This window comes from Salmo salar, chromosome ssa13 (genome assembly GCF_905237065.1).
Source record: "Salmo salar chromosome ssa13, Ssal_v3.1, whole genome shotgun sequence".
Classification (NCBI taxonomy): Eukaryota; Metazoa; Chordata; class Actinopteri; order Salmoniformes; family Salmonidae; genus Salmo; species Salmo salar.
Window position 1 is genome coordinate 90820939 of NC_059454.1, and position 12804 is coordinate 90833742.

The window sequence follows — 12804 nt, forward strand, 5'->3', positions numbered from 1 at the left end:
GATAGTCAACCAATATGCTGTAATAGAAATAAGGCCATGCTCATAAAAAAAATCTTAAACAGCACCGAACACCACTGCTCCACACACAGAAACGCATACAAGGCCTTCCCTCACTCTCCTTTTGACAAATCAGACCATAACTCTATCCTCCTGCTTTCTGCTTACCCGCTCAATACGGAAGTGGTCCAATGAAGCAGATACTAAGCTACAGGACTGTTTCGCTAGCCCAGACTGGAATATGTTCCTGGATTGATTCAATAAAATTGAGGCGTTTACAACATCAGTCACCGACTTCATTAATAAGTGCATCGATGACATCACCCCCATAGCGACTAGAGCAGCCGCTTTCAAGGTGCGGGACATTAATCAGGACGCTTATAATAAATCCCGCTACGACCACCAACGAGCCATCAAACAGGCAAAGAATCAATACAGGACTAAGATCAAAATTCTACTACGCCGGCTCTGACTCTAGACAGATGTGGCAGGGCTTGCAAACTATCACGGATTACAAAGGGAAACCCATGCGCGAGCTGCCCAGCAACGCAAGCCTACCAGATGAGCTAAATGCCTTCTATGCTTGAGTCGAGACAAGCAACACTGAAGCATGCATGAGAACACCAGCTGTTCCGGACGACTGTGAGATCTCGCACTCCATAGCCAATGTAAGACCTTTTAAACAGGTTAACATTTGCAAGACAGCAGGACCAGATGGAATACCAGGATGTGTACTCGGAGCTGAATTCATGACAATATTGTTGACTTTTAGAAATGCAATACATTTTACCATTAATTGTACAACAAAGCTTATTTTGATAACATGGTAACAGTCAGTCATGTTCTCTATTGTCTAGGACTATGACACAGTTTGACCTATTATCTGCATCTTTGGTCTGCTGTGGCTTTGTAACCTTTCCTCCTGTTTTCACAATATGCATAAATGGATCGTTCAACGAATAGTGCCTTTTGCCTCCCTTTGATATTTGAAGTAGTAATTGTGCACCAATATTGAAAAGCCTGTTATATTAAAGTGCCATTTAACATTAACAGATTTTTTTGTGACTAAAGACTTGCTAAAGTGCCAAAAATCTGCATTTTGACATGTCCCTCGTGACTTCTAGTAGGATTTTAACCCAAACATTTCTCCATCATTGTAAAGCCCTAGTTATCCTATTGCTTTGACAAAGTCATTTCTGAAGATTATTATTTACTTCACGCGATAAGTGAATAACTTAAATTGGTCCCTCATTTTAGCGGCCACCCTGTTACATTAACGGAACTCTAATTTAAACTATTCCTTTTATAAAATATTTTTTTCTAAAGAAACTATGAAAATCTAAAGTCAAATCATAATGTAAAAGCTTTTTGGTCATTTTCTGGTGTTGTGTGGTGGAAAACGGAATGTTTCCCATAGATAGATCGGGTAGAAATGTAAAATAATAATAATAATTGGGATGAAGCGTGCATTCAATTGCCCCTCCCTATTGCACACAAGTTATGGCTGATTTAAGATGAAAACTTCAAACTGTTAAGTCAACCCTGTTACTTTAAAAAAGGTCCAATGCAGCCATTTTTATCTCAATATCAAATCATTTCTGGGTAACAATAACCTTTATGTGATTATTTTTTACAATTTTAATTGAAAACTAACAAGAATAGCTTCTTAGCAAAGTGCAATTTCTCAAGCAAGAATTTTGCTAGGATTCGTCTGGGAGCAGTCTGAGTGGGGAGGGGAAAAGTGAAAAATGTGCTGTTATTGACAGGAGGTTTGGCTTTCTTATTGGTCTATTCATTTACTGTATGGTGATGTCACCATGGAAGGCCAAAACAGGCTGAAATTAATTTTATTAAGTTTAACGTGCTCTTTATGATACATTGTTTTAATGAAGTTGTGGGGGACCTAATTGCACTACCCAAAACGACCCAAATATACTGGTCAAAATAGCATAAATACAAAGAAAATATTAAAGATAAATATTTAAATACAGTATTAAAACAGTTAACATTCATAAAATGACTGTGCATAGTGCAGCACAAACGCAAAAGTACGTGGCTTACAGCCTGTAGAAAATGATACTTGTTCAGTTGCACTACATGGTCTCTGAGTAGTTCATTGTTATTGAAATTACTTTAAGGCTTCCAATCCAATAAATCCTCTGGTCTAGTGCCTCACCAAGACAGTGAGTGGGGCTCCACTGACACTTAATGACCTGGTAGGAATGGAACCCCCACCCTCATTGGTCCTTCATTGGTGTCTCTGAGCCTCTCTCCTCCTTTTCTTCTTGTAGTCTCAGAGAGCAGTCTTCCAGTGGTCTGGGTGTGTAATCTTCAAGTGGTCCGTCTTCATTTTGGTCCCCCTCTTCTTCTTCTTCCTGTGGTCTGTCTTCACCTTGGTCCTCCTGGTCTCCAACCAGCACCTTGCTGTACAGCTTCTGCTGCTCCTCTTTGAAAGTATTTTTCACCTTCCCTCGTTTCAGCCCTCCATCCCTTAGAGCAGACAGATAAACACAGGGAAGAGCAGTTTTGTACAACCCTCAACACATATACACTTACAAGAAAGTCCACACCATGATAAACACACAGCTTGGAATCGTGCTAGATAGAATCTGTGTGTGTGTGTGTGTGTGTGTGTGTGTGAGATGCGTATTCACTGAAACTCACCAGAGCAGGTCCACCAGTCCTCCCTGCGTGGCGATGGCTGCTTTTACTCTGTTGGCAAACTGCACTGCATCCTCTCCCTCCTACGCAGACACAACAACAGAGATGGCTCAGTCAGACAGTTAACATTGAGTCTCCATACAAGGATGGAGTTTTTGAGTTATCACTGTCAGGATTATTTAGGTCTAGACCTTAGGGGATTCCCTTGTTTCTAACTGCATTATACAAATCAAGAATAACAATGTTACTGGGCTAAACCAAAATAAAGGCCACACCTCTCTGCTCATAGGTGGAAGGTACCAGACACTGCAGACGATGGCCCAACTGCTCATCATCCTCAGCAGGTAGTTGACCATCCCAAACTTACTGCTGTTCCAGAACGCATCGCCAAACCTAGGGTCATACTGTCACAGGGAGAGGTCAAAGGGAGCGGGTTTAGGTGGTTGAGAGAGAATTATAGACAAAACGGCAGTAGAGAGAGAGGGAGAAACTACCTTAATGGCCACAGGGTAGACAGTACAGCCTATCTCAAAGCTGCCCTTCTTGAACATCATCACTGAGGTATTGTTGATGCAGGTGCCTGAGTGAGAAACACATTGTGTAATGCTGCGGCGTGACACTCACACAGATCCGACATAGGGTGTATTTTTATCATCATTACAGCCTTCATTAGTTGCCATATCTCATTTCTATTTGAGCAGCACTTGATCCATCAGAAAAGGGTCAGTTTTCATACTAACCCTCTGGGAAGATGAGGATGGGGTGTTTAGTTTTGTCTGCTACATGATTGCTAAGCCTGGAAAAAGAAAATACAGAACAGTGTAAATAACATGTTAATATCTAGGGATGGGGAAATTACCATATTACAATATAACCGGCGGTTATGGATGAAGACCGTCATGAAAATAAAATAACCGTCGAACGAAGAGCTGACAATGATCACAATTAGGAAGCATATTTCTATGGCAGCACATGCAGTCCGGAGTAAAGGAGAGGAGAAAATGTGCAACAAAAACCATCATCCAAAATTCCATGACCGTCACAGCGCTATGAATAATATAACTGTTTTCACCACATTATAAGGATGTATTCACTGCTTTTTAATGCCTTCGCCAAGTCTGACAATGAGAAACGGAAGGAAAGTATGGTTTCCGCAACATGCAGCTGCAGTATTACCTTTCGGCCACAAGGTGACGGTCTTTGACTTCAGATCTCTCAAACCAGATGTGGGGGCTGGATTTCACCATGGCTCTCTGGACTACCCCGATCAAACCACCATGGATCTGGCCAACCTGAGAGAGGAAGTGAAGACTGAGTGGGAATCTTGAACTAAACATCTTGGCAAAGAATGGGTTATACATCTGTCTCCCAAGCACCCCACATATTCCGTACTAGCACACACACAGACACACAGATTTAAACAGGCACACAATGCTTACTGTTACACACTAGGATTTACATACAGTACCATAGAATAGCAGCCATCATTGGCCAGGATGATGACGTCAATGGGAGTTGTGTGATTCGCCACACAGATGCCTCCATTCTTTGGTTTGTTCTCACTGTCGGCAGAGCAAAGAAACGACTGAATGAGACACATTAACAAAACCGCCTTTCTCATAAAACTACCAACAACCAGTGTGTGCCACCCTAATTGACATACAGTGCCTAAAGAAAGTACTCATACACCTTGACTTATTCCACATTTTGTATTACAGCCTGAATTCCAACTGGATTACATTTTTTAAATCACACCCATCTATCTACACACAATACCCCATAATGACAAAGTGAAAACATGAAAACAGACATATTTGCTAATTTACTGAAAATGAAATACATTTTCACAACCCTTTGCTTTGACACTCCAAATGTAGCTCAGGTGCTGACAATTTCCTTTGATCATCCTTGAGATGTCTCTACAACTTGATTTGGGGCAGCAGGCAGCCTAGTGTTTACAGCGTTGGGTCAGTAACCAAACGGTTTCTGGATCGAATCCCCGAGCTGACAAGGTAAAAATATGTCGTTCTGCCCCTGAACTAGGCAGTTAACCCACTGTTCCCCGGTAGGCCGTCATTGTAAATAAGAATGTGTTCTTAACTAACTTGCCTAGTTAAATAAATGTTAAATAAAATAAATATATAAAAAACATTGGAGTCCACCTGTGGCCAATTCAATTGTTTGAACATGATTTAGAAAGAAACACCTGTCTATATAAGGTCCCACAGTTGACAGTGCATGTCAGAGCAGAAACTATACCATGAAGTCCAAGGAACTCTCTGTAGATCTCGGAGATAGAATTGTGATGAGGCATATATATCTGGGGAAGGGTATAAAGCAATTTCTAGAATGTTGAACGTTTCCAAGAGCAGTGGTCATTGGGAAATTGAAAAACATATGGCATTACCCAGACTGCCAAGAGCTGGCCGTCCAACCAAACTGAGCAACCAGGCAAGAAGGACCTTGGTCAGGGAAGTGAACAAGAACCCAATGACCAATCTGACAGAACTACAGAGTTCCTTGTCTGAGATGGGAGAGCCTGCCGGAAGGACAAGTGTCTAAAGCACTTCACCAATCTTGGCTTTATGAGAGAGTGGCAAGACAGAAGCCACTCCTGAAAAAAAGGCACGACAGCACACCTGGAGTTTGCAAAAAGGCACATGAAAGACTCAGAGCATAAGGCAAAAGATTCTGTGGTCTGATGAGAAAAACAGAAATCTTTGGCCTGAATGCAAAGTGCTATGTCTGGAGAAAACAAGGAACAGTTCATCACCCGTCTAAAACCATCCCTACCATGAAGCATGGTGCTGGCAGCATCATGCTATGGGGATGCTTTTCAGCGGCAAGGACTGGGAGACTGGTAAGGATAAAGGGAACAATGAATGGAGCCAAATACAGGCAGATCCTTGATACGAACCTGCTTCAGAGTGCAAAAGACCTTAGACTGGGGTGAAGATTTACTTTCCAACAAGACAATGACCCCAAGCATACAGCCAAGGTAACACTGGGATGGCTTTAGAACAAGAATGTGAAAGTCCTTGAGTGACCCAGCTAAAGCCCAGACCTGAATCACATTGAAAATCTGTTGAAAGATTTGAAGATTGCTGTTCACTGCCACTCCCCATCTAACTTAACAGAGCTTGAGAAAATCTGCAAGGAAGAATGGGAGAAAATCCCCAAATCCATATGTGCAAAGCTGATAATCGCCACCAAAGGTGCTTCTACAAAGTATTGACTGGGGTGTAAATACTTATGTAAATTATTATTTATTTATTTATTATGTTCAATAAATTTGCTAACATTTCTAAAAACATGTTTTCACTTTGTCATTATGGGGTATGGTGTGTAGATGAGTGAGGAAAAAAATCAATTTAAACCATTTTGAATTCAGGCTGTAACACAAAATATGGAATAAGTCAAGGGGTATGAATACTTTCTGAAGGCACTGTAAGACTGGCTTTGAGCTCAGTACAAGATAGGGTGGTGAGTCACTAAATGGGCAGAAAGCTGTGACAAAATACAGTAGGTTTGTGTCTCTGTTGTCTGAGCTGATGTTGTGAATACTAGCCAGTGAGCATTTGGTTGGTCTACAGTACCTGTTGTGGTAGGTGATGATGGCAGTTAGGGATCGGACACAGATGCGATAAGACATCAGATGAATCTTCTCACTGAGGTACGTCCTTAACCTGAGGAGATCAACACACTTACAATAAGGCTTTCACCAACACAAAATCTTGTAGATAAGGTACTGTAAGTTTGTGGTAATTCTGAGGGTGTTGGTGGAAACGTACCAGCCGCTTGGTATGAAGCCCACTATGGTAGTCAAGACCACAAGCAGACCAATACCAGAGGCTGCCAGAGTAACCCTGTAGAACACAAAACAGCCCACCACATATAAATTCTGTTTACAACAAAAGTTGTGATGTGCAAAAACCACAAAAAAAACGGTCTTTCATGCTAAATAAACACAATTCTCATAAATCGAATTTGTAGACTTCTTGACATCCACAACAGCTCTTTGTTGGCCTATAACTAGCAAAGACGTTTCCTGCCTTAGATGCTGACTGACTCTTGACCTCTGACCTGAGTGGCAGCAGGAAGCCATAGCGGATGAAGAGACCCAGTCCCCAGAGCACGCTGAGTCGCAGGCTGATGTGGCGGGCGTTGAAGTTGCTGCGGGTCAGCAGGTTCCAGGACTCCAGCTCCTGAGCAGAAAAGCGCTTGGTCACCTCGTCATCCACGATGCTCTCCACCCCCCGCCGGCAGAAATACACGATGTCCGCCATCTCAAACTCAGGCTCAGAGCTCAGAGTGGTGCCGCTGGCACGGAGCTCCTGGATCTCCTGCTCCAGAGAGGACAGCTCTTTAGCTATGATACCTGAGACAGAGAGGGAGGGAGGGAGAGGGATGGAAAGAGAGACAGAGTTAATGCAACAACAGAGACATTGCCATTCCCATAAGTGAGAGATGTACATTGAAAGGTCGTACCATTACTATAGGGTTTATAAAGATGTTGATTCTTCTCCTTTGCGCCTCTCTCCATCCGCACAGTAGCCCACTAAAGAGAGGGGGGTATCATACATTAGTTGTACATTAACTTTAAGCCATGAATTCTATCCCAAAGGTATTTTTAAGCCATATTCTAAAGCTTATGACATTTATATTCATAATTCTTATCATTTGATGAGAAGCAATCATTTCTCTGTGCCATGATATCTTCATTCATAAGCCTGAAGTTGCATCACAGATAGTCTTGGGGACCAGACTATCTCATAAATGATTATGTTAGCCTGGCCTAGCAAGACTACATCACATGGTACAACTGACAAGGAGTCAAGAGCTGAGTAAGCAGATCCACAGAGAATATCTTAGACAGGCCCATAAGCATGAAACAGGCAGTCTGGAGTATTTGGGGGGCATGTGGTTTCCCCTGAGGGAGAGACTGAAAGCAGCCCACAGCACTGTATGACCGCAAAAGATGTTCACTGTGTATTTTATGGGTCAGCAATTAGCAATCAATATAATAACAGTAGCTATACTTCAAGTTGGCCAACTCAACTATTTGGGGCTCCCTTAATGTAAACAGTACCACCTGCAAAGATCACGTCACTGCATGTTATATACATAACCACAGAACACATATTACAGAGCAGTGTACCTCTCCATGTTATTGTATATTAGGAGGTATGGACCCGGAAGGACCCTAACCAACCCAATCATTTTTAAATTTGTATTTATTTTATATTTTACCTTTAACTAGGCAAGTCAGTTAAGAACAAATTCTTGTTTACAATGACAGCCTAGGAACAGTGGGTTAACTGCCTTGTTCAGGGACAGAATGACAGATTTTTATCTTGTGTGGCGGATGAATCAGAATTAGTTGGGTAACATAGATAAGTAAGATGTTTTATTAGCATAATATGCTTATGTGAGATACTTGTCATTAGGATGGCGCCCTTTGGACTCTGGTGTTGACAGTTGTACTTTTCCCTTAGCTAGGGCTCAGTCACTTGGGGCCCAGAGAGGGGAGAAGTCAGAATGAAACATTGTCTTCATATGTGAATGTGTCTTTACCTATTCTTAAACCATGTGAAGGGATGGCGTGATTAATGGGGAACCAATTACTTGTCTCCACAATGTCTGTGCGCAAGTCACTCCCTCCTTTTCTATGTTGTGAGGTGGTGTATGGCAGTGTCTGGGACCATTGGATGTCCTCTCTCTAGATCTTGCACTTATCCTGGGATAGTGCATGACCTAGAGGCTCACTCCCCTCAGTGAGCTTGTCCAGGAGTGGAGTCAAGAGGGGGTTTACTGGAGATGGGAGTATCTAGAGTTGTCAATTGATTTATGCCATTGGATGAGCTAATGGTTCTGTTCTATACGGTACCAGGGAGAGACGGTTCCAGTTTGGGGTAGGAGGACCAGATACTGGTCTATACAATGAACACTGTTGATATAGCAGTTGCTGTCTGCTATGTTTTATAGATATCTTTCATACAGAACTTAACCTTTGTGAACTGTTCCTAAGATCTGTTGTTCGTCGTGTACGTTGAGAGGGGTGGGTCTTGGGTATAAAAGATCTTTGTACTTTTGTATAATCACTTTTTCAATGGCATCATTGAAGGTCAAGTGCTTTTGCAAAAGCATCTTAATTATTAAATATGTAGTTTTAAGTATAACTGACTTGTGTGTGAAGTTTGTAACTCTCCTCATTTGGTAATGCAGAAATTAGCCACCACACTTGTCAGCTCTGGGATTCGATCTAGCAACTTTTCGGCCCAACACTCTAACCACTAGGCTACCTGCCGCCCCATAAAAAAGGAGGATCCGAACGGACCCGAGGACAATCAGACCCGAACCAGAAGTGGTCAGGTCTATTTGGGTCTATCAGCTGTGGTTACATAGAATTTGGACCTGCTCGGGTCCCGGGTCGGATATTCAGGTTCGGGTGGACCTGTGAAGACCTCTACTGTATATCCCTTCTTAAACCATTTCCTCCACAATTCCTGTGGCTGCCCCACACCTAGGCCTAATTCACTCATGATTTCCTTGAAAAGAACCTCAAGCCTTTGTTTGAATGTGTAGGAGATTATAATCATATTGATATGAAATCCCTAGTAATTTGAAAGTGCAATGCTGCTAGGCTAATTCAGCACTTACAGCCAGAGGCACTGTGACATGCCCCTGACAGATGCAACAGGTTGATGTCAAATGTCATGTGGTAGGGGAGAAGCAAAGACCACACACACACTGCGACCAGAGGACAAATTTGACAAATCCACTGAGGGTAGTGGTCTCTCGTGCTCACTTTAGTGAATGAAAAATAAAATTATATGAATTGCTCCACAGAACAATGTCCATAATGCCATTTATTCTCAGTGAAGTTGACTGACCACATTAGGAGAAAAAAAGAGCCAAGCTGAGGTGACTACTCTCTCCACAAAGCAGATCAGACAACCTGGGGTGGAATAAGGGCAGCTATTCTAAATTGAGCCTGGCCTTAGATGAACTCCCCTTACTGCTAAGCTAATTCAAAATATAGGCATAGTTCAAGTTCATACATTAAAACTGGAATACAATTACTTTGTATTTGAGTATGCAAGTCGCCTATCAAAGTTTTTTTAAATATCTCGAAGCAGGCATTCACTAAGGGCCCAATTCTGACTTAGGAATTGACGCCTTTTCTATGCACTTCTCAGTAGTTGGTATTCAGACTTACCTTATTCAGTTGCATAACACTCTCTTGCGCGCTCTGAATAAATTTCATTAAACTACTGAAAACCCTCTCATTTGCTGGCCGACAGATTTTCTCGTGGAGTTTTCATTCAATAGGGTTTTCAGTACTTTTATCTTAAGCCATCCTTTTAAGTAGAATTTTGTCTACATACACACAAGAATATATCGAGAGAACGGGTTCTGAATATTAGGAATCAATTAAAGAAAGCCATCTAAATATATGCATATTCGTCTCCGTTTCAGCACCAATTGGTAGATTTAAAAATACAAAGATTTTGTAGATTATTTAGGTTTAGGAAAGTATTTATGAATCATAAAAAAACAGGTTTGGAGAGCCTTTACAAACAAAAGAACGAAAACGGTGGTTTGATTCATTCAGAAAATTTCCACATTCAGTTCTTCAACCCCTGGTAATGTTGGAAGATTAGTGTAGATAGAATTATAATAGGGAGAACAGTCTACAACAATACCCTCGTCTACTACCTGCACTAACCATGTAACTGTGTGATGACACGGCCAAGTGTTGCGCGGTGCGTCGGGTTCAGACTGTTACTGCTTGGTCTGCGCACCACTCCATTACGATTTAATTAGCCTACATGTCTTTTTTTTTATATGATCAACTGTTACTAATGATCCTCAGCAATAACCACAGGGCCGTGCCGGCATTTACAGAGGAAACAAACGAAGGTAAACGAAACAATGTAATTAAATGGAATGATAATGTAACCTATACCAACTGAAGGGAACTAACAGTAAATTGGCAGTTGAATATGTGTGGTTATTAGGCCCACTGACAGTCGATACTGGTAGTGGCTAATATTTAACATGATAGAAATAGGAAAAAGAGAAAGTCGGGGGTATCCTATAACTAAGACATTTGAGTGCCCATCCCTGCAAGTTAAAAGGCTGTACAACTTAAACTCTGTATAATGCCACAGCATTTCATAAACATTACTGTGGGAAAGTTGATCTGTTGCTATGCTTCAGTTTGCTGCCATATGACTGGTTTCACATGTCTCCAGCGATTATAAGGTAAAATAGATCTAAAACAAGTGTTATTTCTATTTATAATTACCTTATCCAAACTGATTACTCATTTAACTAGCTCTTATCAAGTTGTAAATTACAGTGCATGGAGAATGGTGGCATTTCTATCAGAAAAAATAAAGATGCTTTTTCCACTTGAAACTGGTAGGTTCACTAGATCTTAAGCATGAGAATAGGTGTGTCTAAGTTCAAGGTCAGAATACGCATATAGAGAAAAGTGCATAAAAAAGGGAATTACGTTCCATTTACGCATGCTTAACTAGAGTTGGAATCGGACCCATTGTGACAGTGTGAAGCGAACTCACCTCAAAGACCTTGAGAAGGCTCTTCATGTACAGTCTGCGGATCCCAATAGACACTCCAAGGACGGCCGGCACGACTATGACTAGCAGCGAGCTGAATCCCACAGTGAAGGATATGCCAAGGACCATACACAGCAGGTTATCAAATGGGAGGAGGAACCAGCCCATGTTGGCCACAGGTGAGGCCGGGGCTGTGGTGCAGTGGAGTGGTGAGGGGATAGGGCAGGGAACAGGGAGGACTGATAAAGGGCTAAAGAGAAGTCCAGGACCAGGACTAAGGCTGCAGATTAGTCCTCTAGTCCCTTTATAGCCTCAGCTTCTGAAGCCTGCACTGAAACAAGGGCTTCATGGGCACATTGGTCCTGGGGAAGCTCGAGTCAATGTCTAGGAGAGCAGACAGATCTCATCATGAAGACTATAATAAAGGATCCAGCAATGTCAGAGCATCCAAAACTTCAGTCCTCAACTTGTTCCATCCTTCAAAAGAAAAATGGTAAACCACCAGTCTGTTTGTATAGGTTGTTGTTTATGGTTCCTTAGCAAAAGGGATGAGACTGCCCTGGAAAAAAACACATTGGTGTAACTATCCTGTATAGTGAAGGCTGGTTAAATAGTTAGATGTGGGACACAACTGATGTTCAACTGCCATGTTAACGAACAGTTAGCTCAGTGTTATAATACTCTTACAGAGTTATTAAACGTCAGTAGCTACAGTACATAACTAGTAGAGGTCCCATATGGTGCTGTTGTAAACAACACAGCAACAGCTGTTTAGCAGCTTACTAAATTGCTAGCTAAGTAGTGTTACCTAGCAAGTATCAGGGTGGCTAATCTTTCCCATTTGGACAATAGATGCAGAACACACAGAACTAGTTCGAACTCAGAGAATGTATTGTTACAAAGCGGATTTACTTGTTAACATTTAGATGGCTAACAATATCTAAAAAAATAGCTATCTAGCTAGCTAACATAACAATCTTGAAACTAGCTAGCGAGCAAGTTAGCTAACTAAGCTGCTTACTAGCTCTTGAAAACCCTTCTCCGTATGTAGCTAACGTTAGTTTTCAGCCATTCTCCTCTGTCAGAGCGTCTAGTGTGTGTGTGCTCTGAACGCTCCGAGAGAGAAACGCTCTGAATTTACAAACAACCGAGAACACACTGACACACTGGAGGCAATTTACAAACGCAACCTCAGACGAGCGTGCTCTGAACCCGGAGTAGATAGCCCGCGGGAATTATGAACGCACCCTTAATTAACTCAACTCCACGGGATCTAAACTAGAGTTACTAACTTGCTAGCTAGCAAATAATTGCAAACAGTAATGATGTCCAAACCCTATTGCGATTATACTCACAAAATATGCAAATTAGGAAACGTATATGAGAAACTCATCATCAATCATTAGCATGACTCCCTCCCTGTCTGCAATCATCGACCTCTTACTGCGAGCTAATCCTCTCTGTTTAAATCTGAGTCTGGTCTGCAGTGCACCCGAGAAGGGAGGGGGGGCTCAATCTCGTTTGAATGTCTATGATCACTGCAGAAATTCCAGGAGTGTTC

General features: G+C 41.9%; 1 protein-coding gene across 3 annotated transcripts; it reads right to left on the bottom strand.

Annotated features, from left to right (window-relative positions):
* Positions 1-1672: 1672 nt before the first annotated feature.
* LOC106568233 (glycerol-3-phosphate acyltransferase 4) lies at positions 1673-12722 on the bottom strand. Of its 3 annotated transcripts, none has more exons than XM_014138395.2 (13): positions 12599-12722; positions 11247-11802; positions 7147-7216; positions 6742-7036; positions 6450-6524; positions 6255-6344; positions 4127-4220; positions 3835-3950; positions 3399-3454; positions 3153-3238; positions 2934-3062; positions 2662-2741; positions 1673-2487 (listed from the first exon to the last, which is right to left on the bottom strand). In XM_014138395.2, the coding sequence occupies exons 2-13, from the start codon at positions 11409-11411 to the stop codon at positions 2235-2237; spliced, it is 1509 nt and encodes a 502-aa protein (XP_013993870.1). In that variant the 5' UTR covers positions 11412-11802; positions 12599-12722; the 3' UTR covers positions 1673-2234. The 3 variants fall into 3 exon arrangements, with proteins under 3 accessions (XP_013993870.1, XP_013993871.1, XP_045548363.1); XM_014138396.2 differs by lacking the exon at positions 12599-12722 and adding an exon at positions 12265-12574; XM_045692407.1 differs by lacking the exon at positions 12599-12722 and having other exon boundaries at positions 11247-12237.
* Positions 12723-12804: the final 82 nt, after the last annotated feature.